The following is a 17,924-nucleotide window of genomic DNA, read 5'->3' as shown; positions in this document are numbered from 1 at the left end:
TCGGTAATCAATCGGTAGCAATCGAATTCGGTCAACAATTTTCAGCCATTTCCGTGGACAGTCGGCTCTTTCTGCTTTCCAAACGATCACGAAATGTCTGTTGGCTTAAAGGTTGGGATTTTAACTGTTAGCGATCGATGTTCTCGCAGAGAAGCCGAAGACAAAAGTGGACCAAACCTGAAGAAACTAGTAAAAGCCTCGACTTTACTAAATGTGAAAGAAGTTCTTTGTGAATGCGTTCCTGATGAAGCAAACGAGATCAAAAGAGTGTTGTTGAAATGGTGCGATGTCGAAAATGCCCATCTTGTACTAACTACGGGAGGAACTGGTTTTGCTCCAAGAGATGTCACTCCAGAAGCTACTATAGAAGTCATTGAAAGGCCTGCACAGGGTCTTACAATGCGAATGTTGAGCGAGTCGCTGAAGGTGACCCCCATGGCCATGCTGTCCAGATCAGCTTGTGGTATAAGGAAAGGCACCATTATCATTAACTTGCCAGGAAGTTTGAAGGGATCCCAGGAATGTTTCCAGTTTGTCGTACCTGCTCTACCTCACGCCATAGAAGTACTGTGTGGCAGTCCCAATGTGGGTGTGACCCATGCGTCCATGGAAGGCCCCACCCATTCTCCAGGTGGGACCCATCACAAGTGCCCCCATAAGTCTCATGGTAGAGCTATAAGAGATCTCAGCAAAGTTGCAGAGAGAGATCGGCATTCTCCTTTTCCTCTGGTTCCGATGGACAAAGCTCTCTCTGTGGTTATGGACAACGCTCACTGTCTTCCAAAAACAGTGGTAGCGCTAGAAGATTCATTGAGTTACATACTTGCTTCTGATGTCTTTGCCAAAGAGCCATTCCCTCCCTTCCCTGCATCAATCAAAGATGGCTATGCTGTACTTGCATCTGATGGTCCTGGAGAACGTCTGGTGCTTGGCCCAGTCACTGCAGGGGAAGTCACAGTTTCACATGTCATTTCTGGCCACGTGATGCGCATCACCACAGGAGCACCTGTTCCACCAGGAGCTGATGCAGTTGTTCAGGTTGAAGACACAGAATTGCTTGAGAGTGACAATGATGGAAGAACAGAAAAAAAGATTAAAATCCTTACCTCCCCTAAACCTGGACAAGACATTAGAGCCATTGGTTTTGATGTGAATAAAGGTCAGCAGGTTCTTTCATGCTTTGAAAAACTAGGACCTGCAGAATTAGGTCTGATGGCTTCACTGGGTTTAACTTATGTTGAAGTGTTTCAAAAACCAAAGGTGGCTGTCCTCTCTACAGGAAATGAAGTAGTTAAACCAGGCGAAGTTACTAGAGCGGGACAAATCAGAGACAGCAATAAGATTGCTCTCAAGTCCATCATAAATTCTCATGGCTTTGAGGTCATTGATATGGGGATTGCAGCTGACACTCCTCAAGATCTGAAATCCAAACTTTCTGCTGGCCTGGAAAAAGCAGATGTTGTTGTGTCATCTGGTGGAGTGTCAATGGGTGAAAAGGATTTCCTGAAACCTGTATTAGAAGACATCCTTGGTGCCACAATACACTTTGGACGAGTGTTCATGAAACCAGGCAAACCAACAACATTTGCAACAGCCACAGTCAACGGAAAGAAGAAATTAATATTTGCACTTCCTGGAAATCCTGTGTCGGCAATGGTGACATTCAACCTGTTTGTCCTCCCAGCATTGCGCAAGTTGGCAGGATCCCAGTGCCCTGAGTTGACTCAAGTGAAAGCTAAGTTGCCGCAGGCAGTTCAGCTGGATCCCAGGCCTGAGTACCACAGAGTTGTGTTGTCATGGAAATCAGGAGAAGCAGTGCCGTCAGCAGTTTCCACTGGCAGTCAGTGTAGCAGCAGGCTACTGAGTATGAGAACTGCAAATGCATTACTTGTATTGCCACCAAGGAGTAATGATCTGACCAGAATTGAAGCTGGGGAGATTGTTGATGCCTTGATAATAGGTGAAATTTGATAAATAGTGCATCACTGGTGGGAATATTAAAAGACAGATGCCATAATTTATGACAAAAATTATTGGAACTTCTTACCTTATCATCTCAAAATGTTAAGAAAAAATTAATTATTACACGGAATGCCTACAGGGCAGACCGTGTCTAGGTTTGAGTCGGGTATCTTTTTTTCCTTTGTCGTCGTAGTCACAAATCTGCACATTAATTTATGCATTAAACTCTGTCCTCTCCTAGTAGGGATGTATTGTTCTGATTGTCTTCAACAAAAGCGGCCCAATCAAAATCTATTATTGAGGCACATATCACGAGAGAGGGGACCCACTCATCCCTTCCTGTGTGATGTCAAATCATTATTTGATTTATTCATTAAACCTAGATTAAATTCTGCCCTCTCCCAGAAGGGATCTATTGTTCTGATTGTCTTCAACAAAAACGGCCCAATCAAAATCTATTATCGGCACGTATATCATGAGGGAGGGGACCCACTCATCTCTACCTGTGTGACGTCAAAGCAAATCATCATTTGGAAGGTTGTTTTCGTTCAATGGCGGCCACATGTATGGATTTAAGACTCTGATCTGCCATTTTCAGAAAGAAAACAAACCTTTTTCAAGTGGTACATGTAAATCGAAATAATAACTTCAAAGATAGAAATTGGGAGCAAAGAAATGACACGTTCACAAACAGATCGAATAATTCAATGCAAAGGAAGCCAGACCAGTTCCAGCAGGCTCATGACGTTATCGCAGAGTAATTTCCGGTATGATTCCCAGCAACACAACAATAAACTATCACGCAGTCTCGCTGAATAAAATGGTTCAATTATTTCAATAGTGGAGGGAGGATAGTTTTTAAAAATCTGCAAAGCATACATTGGGGAATAAATGGGGCTACATATTTAAGCATTCCATGTAAATGCCATTAGGGGCATCTTGTTAATTAAGAAAACTTTCTTCACTGTATAATATTCCCAGTTTTGGATCACAAACCAAAGTTTCCATTGTTTGGTTGCAATTCAAATCCAACTGTGACGTACAGTTCTGGTTAGAAGTAGGTTGATAGTCTCTTACGAGTCAATCCTTGATTTGATCCTCCATACTCGAAACTCACGAGAATAAAGGATTGAGGCTCAATAATATATTGATAATCAAGTCAAGGATCGAGTCTCGCAAGGCCGAGAAAATAATAAGCATGTTGCATGACTGATTCCTGGAAAACATTTAATGCACAAAACAATAATTAAACTTGACTCACACTAGTCCTTCCGATTTGTAAAGCAACGCAAATATGGAAGTGTACATTGTTCTCGTGTTTATGTGGTTGCCAATTGACAAGACAATGTGACTCAAAAGAAAGCATTCCCAGACTTTTGAGTGAATCAAGCTGGATTTTAGACTCGATACTCAATGCTTGCGAAGATCAAGTCGAGATTGTCAATTTACTTTTAACCAGTACTGTAAACAGAACATAAATCATAATTATCTTACCGAACAACTAAAATAATGTTAAAATTTGGTCTAACAGTGTGCATAAAGCTGAGTTTGAAATTTGTCAATTAAAAATAATTATTACAATAGGTGTGTTTTTTTTTTTAAGGATAACTGAGTAATGGTAAAAATGATACAGCATTGTCAAAACTAGTGTGGCTGTAAAAAGTTTAGGTTCATTTAGCAAACTTTTAGAAAATGTTCAGAGCAGCAAAGGATTCAGTAACAAATATGGTCACAGGAAATAATAACTTTGAAGAACAGTAATCATATCAAGTTTTGCAATAAAGTTTTTAATAAATAATTAGTAGTAATCTTATTTTTGCCAGCAGTTCTAACACCTGCTAAGTGTGTTCTTTCTTCAACCTCATCTCCCAGGTATGTCTTCCTCTTCAAAAGTCACATGATGCCAAATATATCAGAGATTGCAATTGTTGCATAATTGTGGAAGGCATGTTGCTGGTTGGCCTGCTTTCAAAAGGGTCTTCTCTGAACACCCGTTTTAAAAAGGCCTTTGGCTGAGGTTCTGTTTTAAATTGTATGGATTTCTACCCCTGTGGGGGACAGAGGGGTGTGTTAGTCTATTAGTTCCCCATGATGCCAGAGGGGGGGAATAAAGGAAGTTGAAGAGGTTAGAGCACCCACTACCCCCTAAACTAACTGCCTCACTAATGATTGCAAACAATGCTTTAGAACAAATCTCCACATTGCAGTAACCTTTGCAGATAAAACATGCTATATTATTGGTTGACCTGCTTTTATTAGGGTCTTCTTTCAACACCTATTTTGAAAGGCCCTCAGGGCTGTGGGAGGGGGGCAGTGTTGGTCTATTAGTTCCCCAGGCGGGGGGGACTTCAGGAAGTTGAGGCAGTTGGAGGACCCACTACCTCCTAAACTAAACTGCCTCACCAATGATTGCAAACAATGCTTTTAGACCAAGTCTACCTTGCACATCATGTCAGTAATCATTGCAGTGAAAATATCAGGCAAAATGTAGAGCCACAGAATTATTTACCCTCTATAGGAGCCACATATAATTTGAATATTGAAATATACAGATCCATTATCATGTATTATCATGTTATTTATTTATCTATTTATTTATTTATTTATTTATTTATTTATTTATTTATTTATTTATTTATTTATTTATTTATTTATTAAGGCTGAAATGTCAAGAATAGGACCATGACTTTTTGTCGCTTCCTGAAAAAGTTGCCTACATTTTACCAAACTACCCACTCCTCCCTCGGGATAGAGTTGTTTGGTCTGCGCAACCCACAGTACGCATGTACGTGTCGCAACATCAGTTTCTCTTCCGGTGAAGAAAGGTTTACTGGAAGATCAAAGATGAGTAACTCTTTTGGAATTGTTCTTGGCGGGATTTTTGCTCTCGTGGTCGCTGGATATATTGCTCAAAGTCGTCTTCCTCCGCCTAAACCAAAGATCATCGGAATAGACTTAGGAACGACGTTTTCTTGTGTCGGAGTTTATCAAGCGATAACCGGGCATGTTGACATCTTGGCTAATGAGAACGGCAGTAAAGTTATTCCTAGCGTCGTTGCTTTCTCGGATAATGGAGTTTTAGTGGGTAATAGAGCCCTGGCTCAAGCTGAACTGAATCCTAGGTCGACTATTTATGATGCTAAACGGTTTATTGGAAAGGTGTTCTCGAAAGAAGACTTGCAGAAAATGTCTTCCCTCTACCAGTTCAAAATCACCTCTGACGAAAAGAACAATCCTTTCTTCGTGATCGAAAGTCATGGCAACCAAACTTTGGTGTCGCCCGAAGAGATCGGAGCGTCTATACTGAGAGAATTAAAACGAACTGCTGAAAAAAATATTAGTCGATCGGTCGACAAAGCTGTTTTGTCGGTTCCAGCTGAATTCGACATGGCACAAAGAAATGCCACCATCAAGGCTGCCTCTCTTGCTGGGATCAAAGTTTTGAGACTTATAAACGAGCCGACCGCGGCAGCTATGGCTTATGGTCTTCACAAGAAAGACGGAGTCTCGAATGTTATGGTTGTTGACCTGGGCGGTGGTACGTTAGATGTCTCCTTGTTGAATATTCAAGGTGGGATGTTTGTTACAATGGCTATGGCTGGTAATAACAGGCTGGGGGGTCAAGATTTCAATGTAAGGCTCATGTCATATCTCATGGCAGTGATACAGGATAGGTTTGGGGAGGAACTGACAAATGCTGAGGACATCCAACGAGTTCGACAAGAGGTTGAATCCGCTAAAATCAACTTGACATCAGAAGCATGGGTAATCATCCGACTACCCCTACCTTCTCTCAACAGGGGGAAGAAGCTAGCCATATTTGAGGAAAAGATCTCACGATTAACTTTTGAAAAGTTGAACAAAGACTTGTTCCAAAAAGTTCTGCAACCCATTGAAAGAGTTCTAAAAGAAGTTGAACTTCCAAAAGAGTACGTTGACGAGGTGGTATTAGTTGGCGGGTCCACAAGAATACCTAGAGTGCGGCAACTGATAAAGGAATATTTTAACGGGAAGGCTCCTAATGTTTCTATAGACCCTGAGCTTGCAGTGGCCACAGGCGTCGCGATACAGGCAGGTATCATTGGGGGCATGTGGCCTCTTCAGGTTTCAGCTTTAGAACTGCCAAATCACAACCTAAAAAAAATTCACATTGAGTCTTAACAATAATAATATTACTATTTATTAATAACAGTGAAGGGATGTTTATAACTCCAGGAGAGTACTTAGGTATATCAGTGATGAGCAGGTGTGAAGACTGTTTTGGGTTCGTAATTAGTGACTGGGCACCTTTTGGGGGCTAGAATTTTTCTGGTGGACTTAGATTTTGGCCGAGACTTGCTCTGGGCTGTTGGACTTTCTTTGGGCCCAGTTTTAGCAGACTAACAACTCAGCCTTAAATTACACCTCCTTGTTGCTAAGATATCCAAGTATATTTTAGTCATTAAATTAACATAAACAATTATGAGCTGGAGGGGTGGGAGGGTGTCCCCTCATTTACCATAATCTAGACAAAGATATGTGCTGGCCCAAAGAGTATGGTATATTTTCCCACTGTAGTCTGAAAATGGATGTTTTTAATGTCAGCCTAAATTAGGGAGGTTTAAGAAAACAGGCTGTCCCCATCAAAAATAATGAAAAACAAGTACCTTGCCCCAGGAGCAAGGCCCCTCAGACTAAAATCTGACAAACAAAATGACTTCTGTGAAAGATAGTGGTTAAGTAGTATTATCAGCAGTTCAAACCTTGAAACCGAAACTGTTTACAGTCCTCTATTTTCCTGTGTGATTGTTGAGATCATATGATTTCACCAAACTGGCACTGTCTTGGTTTGTAATGGTGAGTGTAACCTGGGGAGAGTGCTAAAACTTCTGAGGGGGTGCCTCGTCAGGGAGACTCTGTTCTCACCTTTCTCCCCCCACTTTCGACCCCCTCAGAACCCCTCAGTAGTTTTGGGGCTCTCCTCAAGTTGTGCTCTTCAGTACAAACCAAGATGGTGGACAAGATTTATTGAAGCATACAATCTCCACAATCACACAGAAAAATAGAGGAGTGTAAACAGTCTATTCAAACCAGTCTCGCTAAGTGCTTACAGGCAATCCCAGGTTAACTTAAATCAGCTTTCAAACAACTGGTGTATCCGTAACTTACAGTACAGACTGAGAAAATGAGGTTGGTGAGATATTAATTTTATTATATCTCTGAGGTTAATCGGGCGCATGGGAAAGGAAAACCCTTCAAATTTAGCGGGCAGTACAGCCCACAAAATTGACCAATCACACCATGTGTGCTAACTGAGGGATGGAATAAAGTGATGTGATGCAATGGCCATGAATCAGAATGATCATAATAATATATTTTCTGTGGTCTATTATTTATTTTCACAAGAAAAAATATTATTATTTAACCACCATGTATTTTAAAGTAAGCACCCACCATTTCTAACATGACCTTGGCAAATTGTCAGTCCAAAATTGTTTCTTAGAAAAGTGTTCTACAAGGCCATGGTCTCATGCCCCATTCACACCAACTGAACATGTTTAGTTAAATCAGGTTTAACAAAGTGAAAATTAGTGACAGAAAAATTAAAGGCTGAATTCAAGTATTAAGTTTTAATTTGTGTATTTATTGTCAAAAAATATCAATAAGCAACTTCTATAAAGAAAACAATTTTATAATAGTAAAAATAATAATTACTATAATTTATTTTTAGAAAACACTTTTGAACCATGCTTAATTTTTAAACATGTTTTAGGTTTGGTATGAACAGAACACAAGTTACATTCATATTGTTGTCACAACAAAACAAGTAATTTGATGTGAGATCACCAGGCAGGGCCTGATATCAAGTAACAATAAATTATTCTAACGGTTTCCAATGCAAAGACTGCAAAACCTATCCATGATTTTTTTTAATACTAATGATAATAGTAATAATAACAGTAAAATATATATAGGTTAGTTTTAGTACTTTATTAGTATTCATAGGGAACTATTTTACTACAAAGTTGGCTACTTTAGCACAGCACTCAATGTATTTATATTTTACAATGTTACCAGTAAGTTCAATTTGGACAAGTTTCAACAAATTCAATAGAAAAAAGTGAAATGAATGCTTTTGCAGTCTTGGGCAGTGTAAATCCTTTTTCTGGACTAATACATAAAAGAGTATTTATTGCCATATGCCACAAAGAGTGTTTCAATCCCTCACAGTTTGCCTTGAATTGTTTTATTTAACTAAGTCAGAAAACATATTGTGTGTCAGTTATGTTACATAAAACCAGGAATGAGTTCAGATTATTCAAATTCTGATTTCTAACTGTTCTTAAATTAACATTTTCACAGTACTCAATTCTGTCGTACAGTTCTTCAATATACTGGAATATCAATAACTATCATTAACAACAATAATGTAATGTCCCTGAGGGATGACAAGGAGTAAATTTGACCTGAAATCTTGTGTATAAATTTGAAGTTAAACTGTTATGCTTATTTATTAGAAATAAAAATTCTATCTATGTCAACTGTCAGGCCAGAATACCTAGTCTCTTGAAATTAATATCTGTATATAATAGAACAGTTTTCAATATTCAGTGTGATAAAACCGAAACCATTGTAATGAGTCTGACCAATCACAGATGCAAACAGTACCATGAACCAATCACAATTCAAAGCAAAAACATGACTGACGCCAAACGCGTGTTAGTTTTGGTTTTGCTTTTCATTGGTTGAGAAAGTGGTGTGAATTTTGTGAACCAATCACAAAGCTCAGTAATGCAAAAGCTTGCTTACTTCAACACTCAATATTGAAAAAACTGCACTATTGCTATTTAACAAATAGATTCCATTTAGCTGTGCGAGTGTACTTCGATACGATAGTAAGTAAAGTCAAAACATGGTAAGAATCCTAGCAGTATGCAAGATGTTTGTAACATGAATCTAGTAATTTAATGGCCTTAGCTCCCACGAGTCTCCTGTAGCTCAGTGGTAGAGCATCCGAACTAGTAATTGGAAGGTCTTAGGTTCGACTCCTGATAGGAGCACTCGCATTTCCTTTTTTTCGAGTATGCCTGTGTCACTGACTGAAAAAATATATCTATCAACAAAGACATAGTGGGTAGCATGACTGAATGAATGTTCTTGTCATTCTTGACGTCCTCTGGGTGTTGTCAGGGTACACAGGCACTGCCACATGGATTCTGTGTGTTTTATCTACTGTTTTGGTTTTTGTTATCCTGCACAAGATTTGAAATACTTTCAAAAATTGTGTAGTGATGATTTGTGCATAGATTAAAAGGAATTTTTTTTATTATTATTATTATTATTTCATTACTGATCTATAACAAGTATGCATGCTTATTGGCTACATTATGTAAGCCAAAAACAAATGCTTGTGATTGGCTAACAGTCTGTCACCTTCACTTACACAAAATTGTATGAGGGAAGACTACCAAAAACTTTCTGTAGCTCACAATGACATAATTGTGCATCTGCACTTTAATCACAAACTCCTCTAGACCAATTAAAACCCGAGTTTTACGCTGTCCATTGCCTATTTACGACAACGTAGCCCAAAAATCTGATTCCCGTAATCCAGTCTGCACTGATCACGAGATTCTACATTGTACATATATTTTTCACATTATTTCTCGGAGATACTAGCGCTTATACTCTACTCTTCAATCCGAGTTGAAAATCATAAAGTTCTACTACTACTACTACTACTACTACTACTACCAAAATGCATGGTATACTATTGTTGCGATGGGAATTTTAAGACTAGCTAAGCTGACGAAAGTCATGTTAGGCCACAGTCCATTCCCCCGTGACGCTCATTGTGCTGTCCATTCTAGCCACAGGGCCCTTGTTCAGTTTCTTGCCTAATACATTCAACTTGGACCGTGCCACATCCCAGTCAATATATGCTGATTCCAGGCATCTTCCCATTCCTGCCTCGAGGGTGTATCCTGTGCGTCCATGGAGCACACGGTCATTATCAAAAATGACTATCTCCCCTGGCGAGAGCTTATGAATGATCATGTTCTTGGGGTCTGTTAATCGTTTGGATAGTGAGTAGTAGGCCTCATACATCTCTTGTGTTTTGCCTGCCGACACACCCAGAAAGCACTGCCTGGTTCCTTCATTAAGATTGCATCGTAACAGTCTGCCAAGGTGATCCACTCTGAAAAAAAAAATTTGATAATTATTTATTACACTGAACCTTTTGGGCGGTGTCTCAAAGTTATGTACATGGTCAAGCGGTGTATAACCCAGTTCAAGAACTCAGAATTATGCCAGTGTTACATGATCCACTATGAGGCAGGGGTTAATATAGTATCCAGATCCACAACCATATCACTCCTTAGGAAATGTTTACTATTAACATAGGGGGCGAGGGGGGAGCACTGGCAATAATTGGGGAGGGCGGGGAACAAACATTTCTGAAATCAAATTTAAGGGATGGCATATAACTGCCAAAAATAATTAAAACCAAGAAAAGTCCCTCGCAGTGTGGTTTTCAAAGAGGTTCAATCTGTAACTTAACTAGTAAAAAAAGTTTAATAAAAAATATTACATCTACTTACAATGATAATAAAATTATTTATTCAAAGTTTTAAAAGCTGTATGATACAAATGAGTATTATTATTAAAATTATTAAAATTATCATTATTATTATTATTATTATTATTATTATTATTATTATTATTATTATTATTATTATTATGTGCCAAGTGAAGAATCAGTATCTGAAGGAGCAACTTGATGAGGTGAAGTGCTCGGTTTCTGGAAAAACTCTGAGAGCTGTGGACCTTGCCACCCAGAAAGGTGCCTCTAGTTGGCTTACCGTTCTGCCAATTAGACTCGAGATATGAACTTTGACTTAAACAAGAGTGAATTTCGTGATGCTGTGAAACTCAGGTACGACTGGGAAGTTCCTGATATGCCCTCTGTCTGTGTCTGCCGGGACCGCTTCAATGTGGATCACGCTATGATATGCAAAAGGGGCGGTTTTGTCATCCAACGCCATAATGAACTGAGGGATCTGGAGGCGGAACGCTTCGCATGGTGTGTAATGGCGTTGAAACTAAACCAGTTTTGCAAGACATCACAGGAGAAAAGCTCAATAGGGGAGCCAACACCGCTCCTGATGCGCGGCTTGATATTGTGGCAAGGGGGTTCTGGGAGAGACAGAGGTCGGCTTTCTTTGACATTAGAATTTGCCACCCAAATGCTGACTCCTACAGAGATATGGATCTTAACCAGATTTACAGGCAACATGAAACGGAAAAGAAGCGCCAGTATGCTAGCCGAATTTTAGAAGTGGAGCAAGCCACATTCACGCAATTAGTTTTTAGCACGACAGGTGGAATGGCAATGGAATGCAAGCGATACCATAGTAGGCTGGCTGAGTTAGTTGCTACAAAGAAGGGCGAAAGCTATGCGACTACTATGTCATGGATCAGGGCAAGGGTGTCCTTTGCGTTGCTGAGGTCAGCATTACTATGCCTAAGAGGTTCGCGAGCTACGAGGAGGATCCATCTAGAATTGATGGACATTGACTTTGACATCAAGAAAGGACATGCAAACATTCGTTAGAAACATTGGAAACATAATTTTATTTCTTAGTTTTTCTTATTTTTCTTGGTAGCCTTCCATTTGATGTCGGTTTTTATTCCCTTTTTTAAAGATTTTTAGCTTTGTATATATCATTGACTTTTTTAATAAGAATAGCATAGTAACTTTATGAGAAAAAAAAATCTGCTTGAAAGTTGTCTCTTTTTTCATTGAAATGGATTGTAAATAGTTTTTAATAGTTCTTTTTTCTACTTTTAACTTTATTTATTAATTAAAAAAAATATTATTATTATTATTATTATTATTATTATTATTATTATTATTATTATTATTATTATTATTATTATTATTATTATTATTATTATTATTATGTGTTACTCAATCACTGCTTGGGCAGGAAGTGAGTTGCAGAGCATCCGGCCACCACCTGTGGCCTAGGATGCTCTGCATGTTCTGTTCTTTCCATTGCTAACTGTAATACATTTAACAATGGGGCTTATTCCACAAGTGCAAGTTGTATACAAGATGATAGATAATCAATGAGGCACGCAGTGCCAAGTTGGCTATAATCATAATCTGACAAGTGTGAGAAAATAACTGTTTTATTAAAAACCACCAGGAAAACATCACTAAATCTTGCTGATTTATGAATGAATGAACTCTTATGTACCGCACATATCACCAAGTCTCATGGCGGTTTACAATTCTGTGGGGTGAGATCGGACGTCAGCATGTGAATATTTTCTTTCCCCCCTGACAAATACTCTTACCATATTTGTGGGGCATGGTATAATGGCTTATATACCATGGCTGCTAAACCAATCAAAACTCTGGAACTGCATTATCCAATGAGCCAGTATTTAATAATTTAAAATATCATGTGTCTATTATCATCATCATCATCATCATCATCATCATCATTATTATTATGACAAAATTTAATTCTTTTAAAAAGATAGTATGTTAATAACTCACTCAAGAATTGGTCTTGCACCCTCAAAGTCATATTCACCAAGTATGTCAGCACCACTAGTTCTGAATAGAACATGCGTAGTAGTGAGCAGCTCATATGCATGAGGATCTTCTTTCTTCAGCTGCTGAGCAACATGAAACGAGTCCACCAGTGTGTTTGCTCCTCCTTCTGTTGGAATTTGTTCCCAGCAAAAGAGAAGTTGTATCTGTTAAAAATATTTTGGGGATGCACTGTAATAAAGTACTCCACTAACAAACAGCCTTTTAAACAAAATAAATTTTTACCTACCCCAGGTTTGCACTCATAGTATGGAAGATCAGAGTGAAGAGGCAGCATGTAGCTTGTGTATGCAACACTGTTAGCTTTTTGCCGGGTGGACACCACAATTGTCTTCCTGCAGGAAAGGCAAAGACAATTGACAACATTAATCAACATGTACATTAAAAACAAGCACCCTGCAAGCATAACAGTAATTATTAGGTGGCCAATCTATGTAATGAAACTGTGCTATGTGAAAACACCTAATCAAACACCATATATTTGACAGCTGGGTTTTTCTTTTTTTTTTTTTTTCAAGAAAATTTAAAGATCCATATTAAATATGGATCTCCTAATTTTCTTGAAAAAAACTGTCTCTAGGGACAAATGTTGTCCCTAGAGATAGTATTGCCCCTCTCTCACCATCTTTTATATTTTATAGAGAGTCAGGCTTTAATAGGTATAATACTAAGCCACTAGACTTGGGTTTTGCTTACCCATAAGCTGTCATTCTCAAGTAACCAACAAGTTCTCCAAGTTTCTCAAGTTGTCCTTCCTGTACAGGTGTATCTGTCACCAGTGCAATACCATACTTGTACAGACTATTCAACCAATCAAATTGCACTTCCTCGTCATTGAGAATGTCGGCAAATTTCAAGCGAGGGATTTGATCTCTTAATTCACTTCCCCAAAGTGTGACTTTTCTAGTTGTGACCTCTCCGCAGTCCTTGGCTTGTGATTCAGCTCCATCTGAAAGGCGCTTCTCAAACAGAAAATCAGCATTAAGCAAGCTGATGTGACTGTCTGGCCAGGTGATTGACAGCTTGGCACCATCATCACACATCTCAACTTTGTCTGGTTCGATGTTGATATCGACATCCCGCACAACATCAAGAAGGCGTTGGCTGGACTCTTTGAAGAAACATTCCGAACACTGACAGTTGTCTCTCAGGTAAAGATAAGGGTACCTGTGCGAGGTGCCGTCCTTCCATGTTATATTCACCATTTTGTTAGCTGGTGAATGTTCAACATTTTTCATTAAAAGCTTGCCAAGAAGGAAAGATGATGTACTCAAGCCACAAAGCTGTAACTTGACCAGTTGACGTGACAACGGAAAACTGGCTAAACCTGTTCTCCATAGTGTAGCCATGAAGACAATTCCTTGAAATGTAACTAGCCTGCTACAGAGAACACATTCTATAAGTCAACAGGTAAATAATGTGATTCCTTATTAAACAAGGAGTGAAGAAAATGTTTCCCAGAAAACTCTGTAGCTGGAATGGAAAACGACACTTGTCTACAGCTTTTCCAAGAATATCTTTTGTTTCCTATTGCTCAACCAACCCAATTTTTTGCAAAAGGCAAAAAATGTTCCTGAGTCATGATCATTGTCTTCTCTAGTGACACTCTATTTTCTGGGCCTGGTGTCTATAGGCTTTAATATGGTTTGTGCCATTTTATGATGATTCTGACTTCACAACAATGCCTTGAAACTTCCTTTCAAAGTGACAGTGGCTCATTGCAAAACAGCAGCACACAGCAATCTCTGCCTCATTGTCTAATCAAAGATGACAGGCAAAGGGGGAAAGATGGATGTGTGCACTTGGTGAAGTCGGCATAACCTTTACAAAAGATCATCTTTGGTCAAATAACTGCAACTCTTGTTTTTTGAACAAATCCCTTGTCACAAAGCAAAGTTGACAGCTCAGTGTCCAGAATGATATGTCTGGTGGCTTGGTTTTCCTTAAAATAGTGTGGGTCCATGTTTAAATCTCTTTTGATATAATTCAATTTGTTAAAATAAGCCAATTTATGTTCATTCATTTAAAGCATTGCCCATCCCACCCCCCCTCCGTAGGGAGTGGGGCGACACCAGGCATTCAGATTTTCTGAAAACAAACTGGCAAATGCCCGATGGTGGGGATATTAAGCTGTTCAAATGCCCTATGATTAACAGCTAAAAATAAGTTGATTTCTTAGTTTCTCGGCATACCATCTCCTTTAATGAACGTTAATTTGGGTCAAACTAAGTGTCAAGTTACAGTCAACTCTCTCGTAGTTAGCAACCACCCTTGGGGCATGACAAAGTGGTCACTTACGGGAGGTGGTCGCTTACGGGAAAGATCAACAAAATAAGCCTAATACTGGATTGATTAATTAATTACATAAACATATTACCTTTAGTTAGTAGCTAAAATTAGGCAAATATGTTATTATCTGTCAGCAGTCCAGGTTATAAGCATCATTAAAAATTGAACTTTTGTCACTTCTGAGTAATGATTTACTAGCAATCATACGTGATTATGTTGGGTGGTCGCTTACCGGAAACAGAAAACAAAAGTAATTTCTGGCCTAAAAAGTGATCGCTGTCCCTTAAGAAATTTGAGTGGTGGTCGCTTACGAGAAGTGGCCGCTATGAGAGAGTTGACTGTAGTCTTATTTCTTTGTATTGCTCCAGTGACCATCCGTTCTGTAGATCTACCATCTCATTTCATCCTCTTTAAATAATTTACAGAAAAAGTTAATCTCAAATTTAATGTCTTTGGCGTCGAACTCATTATTGGAAAGAAGTGAAAGCACTGTGAAGTAAAAATAACGAGGCCATCAAACACCCTGGGGTAAACTAATGTCCAGCCCCCGGGATGTGCCCTGCTAAGACCTAGAGAGTAGGGGGGGGGGGGGCACTTCTGGAATTGACTGATGTATTAGTTTGACATAACAGGCCAAAATTAATTAGCCCAATTTTTAACTGTCAGCACTTTGTCAGCTTCTTTGAAAAAATTCGGGCCATTGTGAGGAACTATCTTAATAGAGAGATTTTAACCTTAGTTCGATGTTACAAGATAGTTTTTGGAATAGATAGACTTCCATTTCAGGATTTTTTGAGCTCACCAAGTGTCATCAAACTAGAGTCAATCACGACTATAAACTTTATGTGAAAGTAGCGATTTGCAGTTGCTATAAGTACTCTTTTTTTGTAACCATCATTAATAAGTGTAAATAAGTTTTAGTTAAGGAAATTGCTTTGTACAGGAATAACCTCACGGTTTTACCTTTCAGGAGGTGTTTTTGATCATTACTTGTATTTTCTGAACAAATTACCGTTGTGCTATGCTACCTTCCACAGGAATGGGGGTGGGAGTTGCTTCCTGATGTGAAACTGTAAAATTAGACTTTCCTCGTTGCACGAGTCAACCTCGAGCTCGAGTCACGTTCGAGTCACGAGGTAAGTCGAGTCAGAATCCGCTTTTCTCTTTTTTCTTCCAGTCCTTACCGTTTTTGTCTTGATATCTTTCATTGTGGACAACTTCCGGTCCTGGTACACTATCCAAAGCCTTGTTCTTTCTCTATTTCAGATTGCTAGATCTAAATGGGAATTAAGACTTATTTCAATTGATAAAATTGGCCTTTTTTCGCCTGTAAAACGTCATTATGCACATTATTTTTGAGTTATTATTAAAGCCTGCCTGTACGAAGATAACTGCCCTGCGATAAATTAGAGATCCCTCCGATCTTCCTTCCGATTTTTTTCGGCTCGCAGGGCAGCAGATAACGAGCCATAAGCTCAAGTTCTTGCAAAATTGGAAGACTATCCAGCCAAAAAAAGTTTTTTTTTTCTGTTACCAAGATACGAAAACGAGCATAAAATGGTGCAAACTAACCTTTAAGCTCCTTCACCCCGAAAACAAGTCCACAATGGTAAGGGACTGGTCATAAAGTACAGGGGGGGGTGGGCTGGAAAAAAAGGGGGGGTGGGTCACTGTTTTCATGCATGTAAAAAGGGGTGGGCTAGCAAAAACCATGCATCATTAAAGGGGTGGGGCACATAATATTTTTGCACATGTTTTGCATCAAATGGTGCCTTTTGCCAGTAAAACTGTGAAATGTATTAACAGTAAAAGCACAAATTATAATTGTGTAGTTTCAGAAAATATCCATCCCCCATCACAGAGGGAATTTATAAAAGGACGCCCTACCGCCAGGAACTTCCAAGTTTCTTTCATACAATCTCTGTAATTTTGTTCTTTCTCTTACCACCATCCCCTCCAGAATCTTGAATTCCCTCCATGGGTGGGGTAAGGATATTTTCTGGAACTACACATTCTATCAAGAAAAGGGCAAGTTCACTCGCATCCATTAAAATGAACAACTATGATTCCATGTGGTTATTAATGATACATATTAGATGCACATTATCTTCTCAAAATCATTTCAGGTATTTCAACAAAAATAGATCTCATTATATCATTGCCAATGCCTTATGTTATCACCTTATAAAATACCATAGTGACTAATAAGTGCATGTGTGCTCCTTCCTCTATCATACTTGTCCTCTAATTTGTCTAGTTTTATGTATAGTCTTACCTTTATTTACTAGGGGTGGGTCATTTCATTTTTTACCTGAAAAATATGGGTGGGCCATGCATTATTCTGCAAAAATATGAGGGTGGGTCACACAAAACTAGCCTTCGTAAAAATGAATTTTTCCAGCCCACCCCCCCCCCGGTACTTTATGACCAGTCCCTAAAGAGATCGCGTGACACTTTTTGCGTACCTCCTCTCGACCACAACCTCGTACCCAGAGTCTCTGTTCGCGATCCCCGTGACTAACGAAGACCCGAGGGACGAGATCGTCTCGACCCCAGGTTGACTCGTTTGGTAGGAGGTTATCCCTGGATCAATAACCAATAATCAATAAATCTTTATTTAAACACGGTAAAATCCATCAGGAGTATAAAAATTAGAAATAACCTAACTATCCTAGACAAAATTCAATACCTAACTACAACTAATTTAACTAAAACCTGTTTTTCATGAATGCCGTGTATACTAGTACTCTAACTTACATCAACTAATCTTTTAAATTGACGAAGAGACTTAACTTCTCTCACATCACAGGACAGGCTGTTCCAGATAACTGCTCCGCTATAAGTAAAGCTGTTTTTCATGAAATTAGTTCGCGGAAACGGGACAAATAGTTTGTTAACAGAGTCCCTCAGGGAGTAACGCGTTTCATTTCGTTCAACAAATTTAGAGGATAAATATTCAGGAACAAGACCATTTAAAGACTTGTATACCATTATGGATTTCTGTATTTGAAATTGAGTGCTCAAGTCTTTCCAATCGAGTTGTCTAATTAAACGGTTAGCGTCAGCC

The 17,924-nt window shown here is 38.9% G+C and overlaps 3 protein-coding genes and 1 pseudogene across 9 annotated transcripts; 3 read left to right on the top strand and 1 right to left on the bottom strand.

Annotated features, from left to right (window-relative positions):
- Positions 1-16: 16 nt before the first annotated feature.
- On the top strand, positions 17-3,775 carry LOC146448357 (gephyrin-like). The gene has a single exon (XM_085102648.1). The coding sequence runs from the start codon at positions 94-96 to the stop codon at positions 1,969-1,971; it is 1,878 nt and encodes a 625-aa protein (XP_084958774.1). The 5' UTR covers positions 17-93; the 3' UTR covers positions 1,972-3,775.
- A 973-nt stretch (positions 3,776-4,748) lies between these two features.
- Positions 4,749-8,497, top strand: LOC146448356 (heat shock 70 kDa protein 13-like). Its single transcript, XM_085102649.1, has one exon. The coding sequence runs from the start codon at positions 4,807-4,809 to the stop codon at positions 6,121-6,123; it is 1,317 nt and encodes a 438-aa protein (XP_084958775.1). The 5' UTR covers positions 4,749-4,806; the 3' UTR covers positions 6,124-8,497.
- Positions 8,498-9,581: 1,084 nt separating this feature from the next.
- On the bottom strand, positions 9,582-16,472 carry LOC146448354 (gamma-butyrobetaine dioxygenase-like). 7 transcript variants are annotated; one of them, XM_085102651.1, is made up of 6 exons: positions 16,430-16,456; positions 15,870-16,133; positions 13,265-13,948; positions 12,798-12,903; positions 12,512-12,714; positions 9,582-10,141 (listed from the first exon to the last, which is right to left on the bottom strand). In XM_085102651.1, exons 3-6 carry the CDS (start codon positions 13,915-13,917, stop codon positions 9,763-9,765), a joined length of 1,341 nt encoding a protein of 446 aa, XP_084958777.1. In that variant the 5' UTR covers positions 13,918-13,948; positions 15,870-16,133; positions 16,430-16,456; the 3' UTR covers positions 9,582-9,762. The 7 variants fall into 7 exon arrangements, with proteins under 7 accessions (XP_084958777.1, XP_084958781.1, XP_084958779.1 ...); XM_085102655.1 differs by lacking the exon at positions 15,870-16,133 and having other exon boundaries at positions 13,265-13,945; positions 16,430-16,472; XM_085102653.1 differs by lacking the exon at positions 15,870-16,133 and having other exon boundaries at positions 16,430-16,470.
- Positions 10,684-11,680, top strand: LOC146448355 (uncharacterized; annotated as a pseudogene).
- Positions 16,473-17,924: the final 1,452 nt, after the last annotated feature.

The sequence above is a fragment of the Pavona decussata genome, unplaced genomic scaffold (assembly GCF_977016875.1).
Source record: "Pavona decussata unplaced genomic scaffold, jaPavDecu1.1 SCAFFOLD_978, whole genome shotgun sequence".
In the NCBI taxonomy this organism is placed as follows: domain Eukaryota; kingdom Metazoa; phylum Cnidaria; class Anthozoa; order Scleractinia; family Agariciidae; genus Pavona; species Pavona decussata.
This window is presented reverse-complemented; position numbering and strand designations above follow the sequence as displayed.

What these genes read in the sequence shown, in the direction of transcription:
- LOC146448357 (XM_085102648.1), top strand. Translation starts at nt 94, where the DNA reads ATGTCTGTTGGCTTAAAGGTTGGGATTTTAACTGTTAGCGATCGATGT.
- LOC146448356 (XM_085102649.1), top strand. Translation starts at nt 4,807, where the DNA reads ATGAGTAACTCTTTTGGAATTGTTCTTGGCGGGATTTTTGCTCTCGTG.
- LOC146448354 (XM_085102655.1), bottom strand. Translation starts at nt 13,917, where the DNA reads ATGGCTACACTATGGAGAACAGGTTTAGCCAGTTTTCCGTTGTCACGT. An exon ending in TTGAGAATGACAGCTTATGG is followed by an intron (nt 12,904 to 13,264) that starts GTAAGCAAAACC and finishes CCTTTCCTGCAG; the next exon opens with GAAGACAATTGTGGTGTCCA. An exon ending in ACTATGAGTGCAAACCTGGG is followed by an intron (nt 12,715 to 12,797) that starts GTAGGTAAAAAT and finishes TATTTTTAACAG; the next exon opens with ATACAACTTCTCTTTTGCTG.